The sequence below is a fragment of the Wickerhamiella sorbophila genome, assembly GCF_002251995.1.
Source record: "Wickerhamiella sorbophila strain DS02 chromosome Unknown contig2, whole genome shotgun sequence".
NCBI classification, from domain to species: Eukaryota; Fungi; Ascomycota; class Dipodascomycetes; order Dipodascales; family Trichomonascaceae; genus Wickerhamiella; species Wickerhamiella sorbophila.
This window is the reverse complement of record NW_020194005.1, coordinates 1,435,016-1,448,438: the sequence shown is the minus strand read 5'-3', so window position 1 is coordinate 1,448,438 and position 13,423 is coordinate 1,435,016. Positions and strand designations below refer to the sequence as shown.

The 13,423-nt window shown below is 53.9% G+C and overlaps 11 protein-coding genes across 11 annotated transcripts; 6 read left to right on the top strand and 5 right to left on the bottom strand.

The window, feature by feature from the left end:
- Positions 1-215: 215 nt before the first annotated feature.
- Positions 216-1,403, top strand: B9G98_04106 (Cytochrome b-c1 complex subunit 2, mitochondrial; the record flags this gene model as incomplete). Its single annotated transcript, XM_024810663.1, has 1 exon — positions 216-1,403. One exon carries the CDS (start codon positions 216-218, stop codon positions 1,401-1,403), a length of 1,188 nt encoding a protein of 395 aa, XP_024666431.1.
- Positions 1,404-1,445: 42 nt separating this feature from the next.
- B9G98_04105 (N-alpha-acetyltransferase 35, NatC auxiliary subunit) lies at positions 1,446-3,467 on the bottom strand (the record flags this gene model as incomplete). The annotated part of the gene is made up of 1 exon (XM_024810662.1): positions 1,446-3,467. The coding sequence occupies one exon, from the start codon at positions 3,465-3,467 to the stop codon at positions 1,446-1,448; it is 2,022 nt and encodes a 673-aa protein (XP_024666430.1).
- A 260-nt stretch (positions 3,468-3,727) lies between these two features.
- B9G98_04104 (40S ribosomal protein S23) lies at positions 3,728-4,165 on the top strand (the record flags this gene model as incomplete). Its single annotated transcript, XM_024810661.1, has 1 exon — positions 3,728-4,165. One exon carries the CDS (start codon positions 3,728-3,730, stop codon positions 4,163-4,165), a length of 438 nt encoding a protein of 145 aa, XP_024666429.1.
- A 96-nt stretch (positions 4,166-4,261) lies between these two features.
- On the bottom strand, positions 4,262-5,437 carry B9G98_04103 (Transcription factor IWS1; the record flags this gene model as incomplete). The annotated part of the gene is made up of 1 exon (XM_024810660.1): positions 4,262-5,437. One exon carries the CDS (start codon positions 5,435-5,437, stop codon positions 4,262-4,264), a length of 1,176 nt encoding a protein of 391 aa, XP_024666428.1.
- A 704-nt stretch (positions 5,438-6,141) lies between these two features.
- On the top strand, positions 6,142-6,558 carry B9G98_04102 (hypothetical protein; the record flags this gene model as incomplete). The annotated part of the gene is made up of 1 exon (XM_024810659.1): positions 6,142-6,558. The coding sequence occupies one exon, from the start codon at positions 6,142-6,144 to the stop codon at positions 6,556-6,558; it is 417 nt and encodes a 138-aa protein (XP_024666427.1).
- A 12-nt stretch (positions 6,559-6,570) lies between these two features.
- On the bottom strand, positions 6,571-7,410 carry B9G98_04101 (Nucleoporin nup44; the record flags this gene model as incomplete). Its single annotated transcript, XM_024810658.1, has 1 exon — positions 6,571-7,410. The coding sequence occupies one exon, from the start codon at positions 7,408-7,410 to the stop codon at positions 6,571-6,573; it is 840 nt and encodes a 279-aa protein (XP_024666426.1).
- A 127-nt stretch (positions 7,411-7,537) lies between these two features.
- Positions 7,538-8,035, top strand: B9G98_04100 (NADH-ubiquinone oxidoreductase 20 subunit; the record flags this gene model as incomplete). The annotated part of the gene is made up of 1 exon (XM_024810657.1): positions 7,538-8,035. The coding sequence occupies one exon, from the start codon at positions 7,538-7,540 to the stop codon at positions 8,033-8,035; it is 498 nt and encodes a 165-aa protein (XP_024666425.1).
- Positions 8,036-8,089: 54 nt separating this feature from the next.
- On the bottom strand, positions 8,090-10,288 carry B9G98_04099 (Minichromosome loss protein 1; the record flags this gene model as incomplete). Its single annotated transcript, XM_024810656.1, has 1 exon — positions 8,090-10,288. The coding sequence occupies one exon, from the start codon at positions 10,286-10,288 to the stop codon at positions 8,090-8,092; it is 2,199 nt and encodes a 732-aa protein (XP_024666424.1).
- A 91-nt stretch (positions 10,289-10,379) lies between these two features.
- On the top strand, positions 10,380-11,042 carry B9G98_04098 (hypothetical protein; the record flags this gene model as incomplete). Its single annotated transcript, XM_024810655.1, has 1 exon — positions 10,380-11,042. One exon carries the CDS (start codon positions 10,380-10,382, stop codon positions 11,040-11,042), a length of 663 nt encoding a protein of 220 aa, XP_024666423.1.
- A 137-nt stretch (positions 11,043-11,179) lies between these two features.
- Positions 11,180-12,652, top strand: B9G98_04097 (Ribosomal RNA-processing protein 9; the record flags this gene model as incomplete). Its single annotated transcript, XM_024810654.1, has 1 exon — positions 11,180-12,652. The coding sequence occupies one exon, from the start codon at positions 11,180-11,182 to the stop codon at positions 12,650-12,652; it is 1,473 nt and encodes a 490-aa protein (XP_024666422.1).
- A 47-nt stretch (positions 12,653-12,699) lies between these two features.
- On the bottom strand, positions 12,700-13,347 carry B9G98_04096 (hypothetical protein; the record flags this gene model as incomplete). The annotated part of the gene is made up of 1 exon (XM_024810653.1): positions 12,700-13,347. The coding sequence occupies one exon, from the start codon at positions 13,345-13,347 to the stop codon at positions 12,700-12,702; it is 648 nt and encodes a 215-aa protein (XP_024666421.1).
- Positions 13,348-13,423: the final 76 nt, after the last annotated feature.

Sequence of the window (13,423 nt, the reverse complement as noted above, 5' to 3'; positions counted from 1 at the left end):
TGGGGGCAGGAACAAACAGACAGGGACAGGAAGGCCGCGGAGAAGAGCCGGGCAAGTGCGAATACGTGCGGTCGGGGAGACGTGTCTAATCCCCCCGCCTGACTGCTCTATTACCCTCCATGAGTCAGCAACCCCCGACCAATCAACCCAGGGTATTTCTCATTGCCTAATAATCGACTTTCTCTTTACCTTTCAAAAACCACACCATACTTGCAATGTTGAGAAAGAGTGTCGGGCAACTGAGCAAGGCGGCAGGCCGTCGCGCGTTCTCGAGTACTGAGGCTTCTGGTCTTAAGATCACTTCTTTGGACGACGGTCGGGCTGTGTCCGAGGTTTCGCTAATCGTGAAGGGTGGTTCTCGCTACAGCCAGGTTCCCGGTACTGCGCACCTTTTGGAGAAGTTCGCGTTCCGCGACACTGCCCCCCGTTCTGCTCTGCGTCTGACTCGTGAGTCTGAGCTGCTGGGTGGCCAGTTCGGCACCCAGCTTGGCCGTGAAAAGCTCGTGCTCACCACCAAGTTCCTGCGGGAGGACCTGCCCTACTTCGTTGAGGCTCTTTCCAACGTCGCCAAGCACACTCAGTACAAAGCTTACGAGTTTGCTGAGGAGATTCTCCCTCTTGCACAGGCCGAGGCCAAGAAGGCCGCCGGCAACTCCCAGGCCGTCGCTATCGACGCCGTCCACGGTGCCGCTTTCCGCAACGGTCTTGGTACTCCTCTGCTCGTCACCCCTGGCGTTAACGTCTCGCTGGCTGAAGTCAAGGCCTTCGGTGAGCAGGTCTACTCTGAGGGTAACCTGGAGATTGTTGCCCGCGGTGTTATCGAGGGCGATCTCAAGTCGCTGGTTGCCGACAACTTTGCCGGTCTCCGTGCTGGCTCCGTCCAGTCTGCGGCCACCAAGACCTACGCCGGCGAGTCCCGCATTGCTTCCGCCAGCCCCGAGCAGGTCGTTACCTTTGGTTTCGCTGCCCAGCCCACCCCGGCTTTCGCTGCTCTCGCCCATCTTTTGAGCTCTCGCTCTGTCAAGTGGTCGCCTGGTGCTGGTGCTCTTGACGCCGTTGCTTCGAAGCACGGTGTCTCTGTTATCGTCGCCAACCACGCTTACTCCGATGCCTCGCTGCTCACTGTCTCCATTTCCGGCCCCTCAGCTGCTGCCGTCAAGTCCGCCAGCGTCGAGGCTGCTGCCGTTATCAAGGCTCTTGGTTCCAGCGTTGAGCCTGATGCCGCTAAGCGTGCCGTTGCAAAGGCCAAGTTCTCTGCTGCTGAGGCTCTCTTTGCCCCTGCCGCCGCCGCCGTCGACGAGTCTGCTGTCACTGCTGCCGCCAAGAAGGTGTTCAGCTCCAAACCCGCTGTCGCCGTGGTTGGTCAGACCTTCGCTCTGCCTTACGCCGACGAGCTCTTTTAAATAGTGCAAAAAAATCGTCCTAAATATGTACAATTCCCTGACCTAATTTGCGCTGTCTTTTATAGGAGAAACCACTGGGAAGTAGCGATGATAACCAGATCGCTCATAGTTGAGCGCGGCTTGTGCGTTTGATTTTTCAATCTGGGTGATGGCTACCTGTAACCCCACGCAAGAGCGGACGATGAGGGCCATTTCTGTGTTTTCCTGCGTCACACGAGTGAGGGTTTTGAGAAGTGAGACCGCGCCGCTGAGCGAGTTCCGGCCTGCTTCCAGAGCAATTTCGGGGGTCAGCTTCTCGTAAACGGTATTAAAGTCGTCAAGGGTGGCCATGGGGGGCACGCCAACCGACTCGAATACCTGGAACCGGAGACCGTACTGGAGAGAAAGATCGGGAGTCAGAATGGCTTTCGGCTTTTTGATCATTCCCAGCTTGTCGAGAGCGACATGAATCAAATACTGTGCTGAACACACTTGACTGAGTCCTCTGGCTTCCAGCTCTAATGCCACCAAGTAGGAATAGCCCTCCTGAGTAGACCGCATATTATGCTGTTCAAAGTACGCCTTTAGTCTTCCGAGTTGATCGATGAGATGTTGGCACAACTGGGCAGCATACCAGAACACATAGGGGTACTCCCAGGGAAGAGCAATTTCTAGTTCGACCGTGTAAAGAACTAGCCAGAGCATAACCTGGAGTTTACGTAGCTGCACCGCTGAGGAAAGTTCAAGGGCCCAAATTTTTTGGTTGCTGCCTGTGTGTAATTTACGACCAAGGCCTTGTTGTGAAGCGGCCTCATCGATCTGGTCTGCGGTCACTTGCAGACTGTCATACAGACTGACCAGCCCAAAAAGACCTTCGCGCTGCAATGGCCGGGTATGTAAAAATGTTGTGATCAATTCCATGTAACATTGCGAAGCCTGTGTAATGTAGGGCTCGTACAGGCTCCGGCTTTTATGAGGATCCCAGTCTGGGCAGCTGAGTTCTCTAATATCTTTGACAATCCAAGTGCGCACGCTTTGACCAAGAATGTCACTCAGCGCAATCACCTGTTTGAGAGATGCCCGCACGATCGGCAGATGCCCCTCTGACGAAAACACGAGGAAAAAGCCCATAAGGTCGGCCGATCGGGTAATGGAAGTGACTCTGGCCAAATCCTTCAGACTTGCAGCGATCTTGCGCCATTGCTCTACAGCATCCTTGAGAGGAATAACAACCAGAGGCTGGGCAAGAGAGAAATTGGTGGCTCTAGACTGCACACCATCACTGAGGGTAACCCTCATGGGGTTTTCGCGGTCAAAGTCATAGTCGTCATATACAGTCAAAGCCTGTATCACATTGTCAACATGGACGGGCTTTTTAGCAAACTTCTGTTTGATCACTTGCAGCCAACTCGCTTTGAGTTGCAATCGACGGACAACCGACTTTTCTGTTTTTGAGAAACGCAGCGCGGCATCCAATAGTCGGAGAACAAGGTCTAGCGGTGTGTTTTCAAGCATGTAATAGTTGCCGTGCGCAATGTGAAAGTCCTCATCAAGAGGAATTATGACTGGTTCATTCTCGATGAAAGCCATCGTCATCGAGGAGACCTTTATGGTTGCAAGAATGTAGATCCGAGCCACATCATGCCACGAAGAGACCACGAGCAGCGATTCAAGGTATTTCAGTAGCGGTTTGGACTCGTCCTTGACCAGTGTGAAGTTATCGAGGGACAATTCAGTGACGTTTGTGACGACTTCTTCAAAAGGCAAGCAGCAAAAGATTGTTCGCAGAGGCATATTACCTTGGTGCCAAGCCATTTCCTCAGCCACCAGAATATCTGCCAAGTCACAAACGTCTTGAGCGCTCGATACTTTTGGAATTGCCTTCAGGTCGTCTTGCAGTGGCCTGAACTTGAGGCCGGTGTCCATGCGAGCACTACCCATTTCAAAGGCATTGATCGCATCAAACAGCTTGAAGTCTGGCACATGTGCAAGCTCACCAACCTTCATTTTAGACGCGTACTCCTTGAAGTCGGACGTCACATCCTCATATCGATCATTGTGATATAGGCGGGGTTCAGAATCCATGATTGGTAAGAGCAAGTTTCGAGCGGACAAATAGGTATTTTGACGGATTAGCCCGGAGAACCAAATGTGCACTGAACTAGGCTAAATATTAAATTGAGATTTCTATCCGGTTAAACCCATTGTTGGAACCCGGTGAACCGGCGATCAGACAACACGCAGATCAGGCTTACCTCACCAGTAGGGCTTAGGGCTGCTTGGGCCAACTCGCAGTCTCTGACATAAACCACTTGATTCACCACTCTCAAAACTCATCTACTACAATGGGTAAAGGCAAGCCTAGAGGATTGCAGGCCGCTCGCAAGCTGCGCACCAGCCGTCGTGATAACCGTTGGGCTGATCTGTCTTACAAGAAGCGCCTGCTGGGCACCGCTTTCAAGTCGTCGCCTTTCGGTGGCTCTTCCCACGCCAAGGGTATTGTGCTCGAGAAGGTCGGTATTGAGGCCAAGCAGCCCAACTCCGCTATCCGCAAGTGTGTCCGTGTCCAGCTCATCAAGAACGGCAAGCGTGTCACCGCTTTCGTCCCTAACGATGGTTGCTTGAACTACGTTGACCAGAACGACGAGGTCCTGCTCGCTGGTTTCGGTCGTAAGGGTAAGGCTAAGGGTGATATCCCCGGTGTTCGTTTCAAGGTCGTTAAGGTCTCCGGTGTCTCCCTGCTCGCTCTCTACAAGGAGAAGAAGGAGAAGCCCCGTACTTAAGGGTCTTTATTAATAGCAATTCATAGTATATGCTTGGCATCTAAGCCCGAAACATCGTAACTGGTGTTTAACTAAAACAATATATTAAGCGGAAATCTAGTTAAGCCCGCGGCCCTCGACCGACACTTTGGACTTGCGCGACGACTGGCCCTTGGAGCTCATGAGCTTGGCCTTCATTCTGCGCAGCTGCTGGGTCTCGCCGCCACTGCGAGCACCGCCTGATGCACTGATATTGCTCATGGGCGCAACCGAGTAAGTTTCTGTGCGAGCAGTGGGGATGGCCGCACGGTTGCGACGGATAGCCGCCTCCTCGGCGGGGGTAAGGCTTGTGCGAGTCTTTTGTCGTACTCCAAGATCGGCGGTAGGGTCGAAATTGCGTGTTGCGACTCGCTTGTCACGGTAGTTGTCACTTCTGCCCATAATCGGACGGGTCCAGTCGCCGACCAGCTTGTCGGCAATGCGTTTGATCTGCGGGTGTGGTCTCTTTGATTTCTGGTAGAAAAGAACGATCTGACCGAGCTTGCTCTCCCGTAAGTGAATGGTTTTGATAGGCAACCTGTCGAGTGCATGGAACAGCTCTTTCTGGATCTCATAGCTAGGTAGCGAGGCGTCCGGCAGCGGCTCAAGCCAGATGCGGACGCTCTCCAGCAAATTGCCATCAAGAATGCTATCGGCCAGGCTATGCTTTGTTAATACGTTGACGACCTCAGGCAGCATTTTGACCTTGTTGAGAGCGGGCTTGCCGTTTTCAATACACTCGGCATCCAGCATGGCTGCTTCACGCATTTCCTCTCGAAGGCGGGCAACCCGTTCGTCTTGGAGCTGTTCCAAGTCGTCGCCAGCCATTTTGCGGCGTTTCACGCCCGGCTTTTTCAGCGCAGCATCAATCCTTGCCTCGATTTCTCTTCTTTCTTTTGTCGCCTCATCCACTTCTTCCTCTGGCTCCGACTCCTCTTCGGGTTCAGGCTTGGACTTTTTCGTGCGAGCACGTCTTTGTTCTTTGGGACCTTTGGCGGTCTTTGCGGGGCCTTTCCGTTTATGGCTTTTCAGCTTGTACACCTGCTCGTCGAGGGGCGCTTCAGCATCATCTTCAGCCTGCTGCTCCGTGTACTCTGTTTCTTCGGGCTCCTCGACCTGAGTTTCAACAGGTTCCCCAACATGTTCCTCAACAGGTTCTTCAACAGGTTGTTCAGCAGGCTCGACCTGAGCTTCAACCTCAGCCTGTGGCTCTGGAGTTGTGACCGTCGATTCGACTTGTTCTGAATCCGACATAGAGAAGATGACCTAATCGGACGAGAAACAGCTCTTAGCTGGGTCGATCGGATTTTATGGGGGAGCTGGTCGAGAAAAAGTGGATCGGTTTGGTGGCCAGAAATGGCACGGTAATGACAGCAATGGCAACAATACCGGCCTAAATGGTAATGCCAGCCCTAGTAATTGCAGCTCAGGTAGTAATGCCAGTCAAAGCAGTAACGCCAGTCAAAGCAGGCAAGGCAGCAATCAAGCAATTGCTCAAGCACAACTATTCAAACTCAACCCCCCTGCTTTTTTCCAGCCCGTCCAAGCACTGTCCACCGCCTCACAGCTGCCAAGCTATCGCCTACCGCTCCCCATAGTGAGCCAGCCGCTGCATGGGGTATTGGGCAGTCTTCATAAGGTAAGGGCAGTGGAGAAATTTCTCAGGTTGACTGAAACTCTCCCTTTTATTAAAACATGTTTGGCGGCCCCCCTCCTCCCCCTTCCAAAGACGAACTGAACCAGCGCACTAGCGAGACATACAGCGTTGTCCAGAACGCTATTGTCATTGGCGCCATCCTGTGGGCCACTCCCTTTGCTGTGGAGCTCATCAAGGGCCGTTTCTAAGCCGTAGCACAGACCGGCTGGGCCCAAATCAAAACCACAATTAAAACGCTCCTAGACTCCGTTATTTTTGTACTGTAGATAGCCACTTTCGTTCGTATTCGCTTCTTGTCATCATGTCCCAACTTCGAGCGCTGTTGGATCAAGCACTGCTGACCAGCTTCCGCATCTCGCCGCCGCCAGAAACACTGACCCAGAGCCTGGCCGTACGCAATTTCCTTGCTCGCCAGATCGGCAATCGCGGCCGCATTGTGAACTACCGCCAGGAGATGTGCCCTGTGACAAAACAGCGGCTCGACAAACTGCGGGTGCTAATCCAGGATTTCGGCCGGAAAAACCACACGCCGCAGGTTCTCATGACACAGAGTATAGAGACTAGTCCTGCCCCCGAACTGACCGCCTTGGAGCTCGAGCTGTTCAACCTGCAACGGCAAACCAGGGTGCCCGGTTCAGAACAAACACTAGTATTAACAACCGCCACACGACGGCCGGAAGATATTCAGGCATTAAAGTACGTTGAAAATGAGGCATAGCCATTATTTAATTTAATTTAATTCTTTCTTGGGCTCGTCGCTGCTCCGCTTCAGAACCGCATCCACCTGGGCACTGTCCTCGGAGACCAGCTTGGCCAAAAACTTGATGCCGGTTTGGTGGGCGGCCAAGACCCGGACCACCGACTCGAGCTGCTCCGAGTCTCTGTCCCAGTCCAGCGGCTGCTTCTCGCTCGGCTTGCTTGTTTGGTTCATGGCCTTGATGCGGGCCCCGACCTCGTTCAGCGATCCAAACACCGCTGGGTCCTCGGCACGTTTGAGCAGCTCCTTGAGCTTTTGCCTATACAGCTCCTCGTCAGGAGTCAGGGTCCAGCCACGGTTTGTAAGTACCTCGAGCTTCACGATCAATGCCAATGTTTTTCGAGCCAGGGTCAGCTGGCGCTCCTTCATTTCCAGTAGTTTGACAGACGTGTGCAGATCGTGGCGGTTGGAAAGCTCATTCAGCTTCTCGTTCAACTCGTGCATCCGAACTCTGTACGCATTGATCTGCTGGTTCTGTTGATTGAGTCGGATCTGCAGATCGTCGAACCCGACCGCCAGCACGGGCACACACGTAGCGTCGGGCCGCTCGGCCAACGCCTTCTCCCACTTTGCCTGGTCCTGGCCGGGCGGCATTGCGTACATCTGCGCTTGCTCGCTGGGCACGCGGTTGTAAAAGTAGTGCTGGAACGCACAGTTCGCACTCGTGGGGTCCCACGCCTCGCGGACCCGCGCCATCTGGTCCAGAATCGGAACCATCGGCTTCGAATCTAATGCCTTCTGCGATTGCGAGCCAGTGCCAGCCACTGTCGACTGCGCAGCGTCACCTGCTCGCGACCAAGAGAATGTTGACATTTGGGATTTCTCTAAAGACCTTGGCTGACAAAGCCCGGGATACAAATACCACGACGGCTTCCCAACACCCCTCCAGGCTAGCCAACCATGGCGAAGCAAATGGCTTGTCAGCATCTTTTCACACAAAATGTCCAGAGACCCTGCGTTCAAGTACGTTGAGGCCCAGGATAGCACGCCTATGCCGAGCGATGTGCCGGAGGTAGCTGAGGTTGGCGCGACCTCGGCACCCCTGATGTCGGCGTCATACTTTATCGGGGCCCGCTGCCTGCCCTACAATGACGATTTCATGCTGTGCAAAAAGGAGTCCCAGAACGGGCCCGTTGACTGTCTGAAAGAGGGCCGCCGGGTCACCCGCTGTGCCATTTCTGTTCTGGAGGACATCAACCGCTCCTGTCTCGACGAATTCCGCCGTCACTGGCAGTGTCTGGAGCAGAACAACCAACAACTCTATGCATGCCGACCCGCAGAGCGTCTGCTCAACGCCTGTGTGTTTGAGAAGCTCAACCTCGAAAAACGCATCCCTCAGGTCGACGCCTCTGAGCAGGTCCATCTCAAGAAATCGCCTCACCTCCGCCCCGCCTTTGAAGACCGCGCCTCTGTAAATGCCGAGAAGGCGAAAGCATGATTATAATAAAGTAAACTATATGTAGTGTCTGGACACGTTTTTTTCCTTCCTGGGTTACTGCTCCAGCACGCCCTGGATCTTTTCTGCAAGATTCGTCAGGTCCATGTGCAATGCGATTTGGACGGCTGCTTCGCCGCTACGGGGCTGGTTCAGTCGCCGGACAATGCACAGGCACTTGTTGATGCGGTTTTCCGACGCAGCGAGTTGGAACTGTCTCAGAAGCAGCTTGTCCAGAGCAGTCTCCACGGAAGCCAGCTCCTCCTCGTCTTGAGCGGTATTTTGGGTAGCCATGACTCGTTGGCACAGATATTCGCTCTCAATTTCGCTAATGCCGGGAATCATAAGCGGCAGGGACGCCGTGACAGGTAATGGAACAGGAGGGAACCGCTGCTGGCCCTTGAGCGGGATGCACAGTAGCTCGCTGTCGACAATGCCCAACGGCCAATAGCTTTCCTGACGCCCGTTCTTTGAGGAATAAGAAGGCCCGTCGAAGATCGGCGTCCAACGAGCCTGGGTCTGAGAAGACCTCCAGTTCGTCAATGTCATTAGGCAGCCGGCATGATCGTAGACACAGGGGTCCCCAAACTCACCAAAGAAAATAGTGCGCAGCTCAGAAGGTGCAACATCGAGATGAGCATCGCTGATAAGATAGTCTGGTCCGTGCGTCTCGTCACCAAAATGCTCCACACTGTACACCAACCTGTCTTGGTCAAAATGCCGCAACACTAGGACGGTGCGGCCATGGCCGGCGAGTGCAAAAACGTTTCTTTGACGCGTGACGTCCAGAACCATGCCATAAACCGAAAAAGTTGTAACAATGCCTCGCTGGGTAGCAACTACAGCCACGACGTCGGTCAGAGTAATGGCGGCAATTTTATCGCCCTCATCAATTTGGAATTCCCAATTATCGTTTGAAAATGCATGGAATCGCATTGCCACAAACCCGGTTTCGCTGTTGGCAAACAGGCAGCCGGTCTTCGTCAAACTGGCCATATCGAACCGGTCCGGATCACTAAAGTGCACATCTCGCTGCACACTTTCGTCATGGAAACTGATGGTGATGGTATTGTGATCAGAGTCTTGATGAACGGTCCACACGTAGCCCGTGTCGTTCATGCAGAGGTATCTTTTGTTGTTTAACCAGGGGGTTCCGGGGTTGAATTTTTGGACAGTTTGAGCGACTTTAGAACGTTTGCGAGGCTGCTCAACGAATAAATCATCGTACCCATTAGCATCACCATTCTCCTCATCGTCTTCTTCAAGGCCATCACTTTGAGGCTCGGCTTGCAGGTCCTCCATTTCTCTCTCCAAAGCCCGCTGTTTCTTGGCGCTATGAATCGGAGGACCAAGCGGGGTCGGGAGACCATCAGGGACCGCCGGACAGCTGTACAGTCTGCCGCTTTCAGTTGTGAACGAGATCTCATTTTCATTGGGATGCCATCTTATTTGGATCACCTCAGAAACCGTCTCTTTGCGCACAGCTTCCCGACTGACCGCGTCCCAAATAATAACTTGGCCATCGCGAGCAGTGGTGGCCAAATAACGACCATTAGGAGACCATTGAACATCTGTCAAAAAATTCGTGTGAGCACCCGTCAGCCTATAATCTTGAACCCAGGCCTGTGAATCATACAGCGCGACATCAAAGACCTTTGTAGGGACTGCGACAGAGGTGCCTTGGGGCGAAAACACAGCAAAGCTGCAACGATTATCACTTTGGTCAGGAATTGAAGGAGTAACACCTTCTAAAGTCGAAACCACCTTGGGTTCCTCAGCAATGTCTAGAATGACGATCGATCCGTCCTGTAAAGAACAAGTAACCAAGGGTTCTTTAGGATGGAACTTGACCGTTAACGCATGGCCCTGGAAAGGCAACCTCTTGGGCGAGCTACTGTCAATATTGACAATGATCACCGTGTCATCGCCAACCACTGCGATCTCATCTCCCGAGGGCGAGAACTCTAGGTACCGAATTGGCAGCGCTGAGCGAGCCAAAATGGATTTGGGCGACTTGCCTTGTAAATCATAGAGGTAGGCCACACCGTCGTCGCCTGCCACGGCAAAATGGTCTTCGGAAGTGGCCAAACTCAACGGACACGAGCTGAAATCAATGGTGTCCGGTTCGTCATTCACGCCGGCCAGGAACCGACGAATCAGATTGTTGGAGCCCGTGGTGAAGAGGTATTTTCCACACCTGGAATACGCCACGCACGTTTTGCCCGCCGGGTGCGGGTACTTTGGATGCAGTTCCATCGCGTCACGTTAATTACCAAAACCACGCGAAAAGGGCTAAATTAGTAACCTGGCTACGTAATCCGGACCGTCGGTTTTTTTGGCGCGAACAATGTCGACGACCAACGACATTCCCGAGCTGCCGGCGCCAAAAGAAATCACATGGGACACGTTAGCGGCGCCTGATTTCGAGGTCGAGTCTTTTCTGAACGAGCATGCCCAGTTTCAGACGCTGAGCGAGATGAGACGTAGCATCATGAACTGGGAGCTGAAGCTGCACAAGGAGCTGGTGGATACGGTGAACGAGAACTATCCCGAGTTCCTGGGGTCTGCTGAATCGCTGGACGAAACGCTCACTCACCTGGAAGCCGTCAGGCTCGAGGTGCTCAAGTTCCGGTCAGACACAGTGCGCACACAGACGGATTTATCGACTGTGGTGCGGGAACTCGAGCAGTCTATCAGAAGAAAGCGGAAATTGGCACAAGACGAACTGCAGGTCCGGCAAATATTGCGGTACCTGGACACCTTGGATATTCTTGACGAGCAGCTGTGTCGGCCCCTCGGCGAGCTGGACGTGGACGACTACGAGGAATGGAGCAAAATGTACGTTTCTGCCGTACAATTACAGAAGCGGCACCTGGATTCGCGGCTGGTTCAGAATTCGGCCAAGCGATTGCATTCTGTTAGAGACGGACTGCTGGCGGTCTACAGCGACATTGAGTGTGACGACAAATTCCGACTGGCTCAGGCGAAAAGTTGGATTCTGCATAACTAGATAATTAAAAAGTAGCGCGCTACGCTAACTCTTAAGCCTAATTATTCGTCTAATTGTTGACAACGTCCCTCACTGCCCCCCCGGGCTTACAAGAGCCTGCTTACACATATATTTTTTTTTCAGACCTAATTTTTTTCATGGTTGACTCGTTTTTTGTCAATCCGGCCAAGAGGGCCAAAAAGAGAAGGTCCACAAGAGAGAGCTCGTTAGCGCCGACGAAGAAAGCCAGCCGGAGCGCTGAAGCCGACGAGGAGATCACGAGCGACAGCGATTTGAGCGAAATTAGCCAGGACGAAGACGAGAGCTTCAGCTCGGAATCAGACCACGAAACTGCAGCAGACAAACGCAGAAAGCTGGCCAAAGAGTACTTGGATAATTTGCAAACCGAACTTCAGGATGAGCATGCATTTGATGCCCAAGATCTGGACAGAGAGATTATTTCGCGACGACTCAAGCAAGACGTTGCCGAGAACCAGGGCCGGTTGTTTCGGTTTTTGGACAATTCAGCCGTTTCCCGAGCATTCAAGAGCCGCACCAAGGCAAAATATCTTACTTCCGTGGCCGCGTGCTGGCCCTATGCGTTCTCGGTGTCTAAAAGTGCAGAGCTGCAACGCTGGCGGCTTTCCCTGGACCAGCCCCCGGTGCTCGAGGACACGGTTAAAGCGAGCAATCATAAAAAGAAAGGAAACGAAAAGTATCTTGGCCACACTGGCGAGATCCTGTGCATCGCCGTCTCGCCTAATGGCCATCATGTTGTTACGGGCGGACGAGACCACCGCATTGTCGTGTGGAGCTCGCGCACGTTAATGCCCATCAAAGTCTTTGATACCCGTGACCGCCACGGTACAGTGCTGAACATGGTTTTTCGTCGAGGAAGCACCCAGCTGTATGTTGCATGTGCCGACCTCCGGGTGCGTACCTATGATTTGGAGCAAATGGCCCAGGTCGAGATCTTGTACGGCCACCAGGACGAAGTTGTGGACATTGCGGCCCTGGCCGAAGAGAGATGCATAAGCGTGGGGTCGCGAGACCGGTCTGCGATCGTGTGGAAAATCCCCGAAGAGTCCAGACTGACGTTTAGGGGCGGAGACCAGAGCCGGGCCCGCGAGCTGGACGTTCTCGAAGGCAGCATCGATGTGTGCAGCATGCTGGACAACCAGCTGTTTGTCACCGGCAGCGACAACGGCAACATTTCGCTGTGGTCGCTGGCCAAGAAGAAACCGCTGCATATTTATCGCCATGGCCACGGCCACGACCCGCAGCTGACCGCCGCCCAGGCATCTGGCGAGGCCAATGCCTCAGATGTGGAGATCCCGCCCGCCAACCCCCGCTACATCACAGCACTGGCTGCTATTCCCTACAGCAATGTATTTTTCACGGGGTCGTGGGACGGCACCGTCAAGATGTGGAAACTAAGCGAGGACCAGCGACACATTGAGTTTGTGCGCGAAATCGCCGTCGGCGCTGGCGTCGTGGTGCGATTGTCTGTGGCCGAGCAGGACGCTAAACCCAACCGATTTGTGCTGGTGGCTGCGCTGTCCCGCGAGCATCGTCTCGGCCGGTGGCTCACGCGGCCCGGACACGATGCGGTGGTTTCGTTCAGCGTGTAGAATTAAGTTGATAGGCAACTACATAGTTTAAGGAAGGATTCACTGTCTTAGAGAAGGAACGCGGCGGCAGCGACAGCAGCGAGACCCAGGTTGGCGACGGCCAGGGGCGCGGTGTTTTTGTGGGAAACGGTGCTGGTGGCGGAAGCAGAGGACTCGGCAGCACTGGAGGTAGGGACAGCAGTGGTGGTCGTGGTGACCTCTACGGAGGAAGTCGACGCGGTCACAACCACCGAGGTCGAGGTGTTGACGGAGGTGGTCGTATTGGGGTACACGGGGGTCGAGGTATTGGTGTACACAGTGGTCGTGTTGGGCGCAGCAGAGCTGGTAGTCGTGTTGGTGGAGTTGGTCGTGTTGTAGAAGGGCACGGTGGGGACGGCCGACGACACAACGGTGGTTGAGTTGGACGCGACCGAGCTGCTTGCCACGGCAGAGGAGCTGGGCTCGACAGAAGAGCTGGGCTCAACAGAGCTGCTGGGCTCGATGGAGGAGCTGGGCGCGGCGGAAGACGAGCTGGACGGGTCGTTGGCGATAGCCTGCAGAATAGGCGCCTGGGTAATGGTGGCCGCAGTAGTGTAGGTACTGGTCTGGTCGGTGACAGTGATGTACTCGACAATAGTACGGTAAACGATGGTGGTGGGCTCAGCCAGAACAGGCTTGACAGCCGCGACGGCGAGGGCGGCAAGGGCGAATTTCATTGCAGTGACGTTAATGAAAGGCAGAGGGAGCGTGTAGTTTGCAAAGCGGGTTTAAAAAGAAGGAATCGCAAAGAGC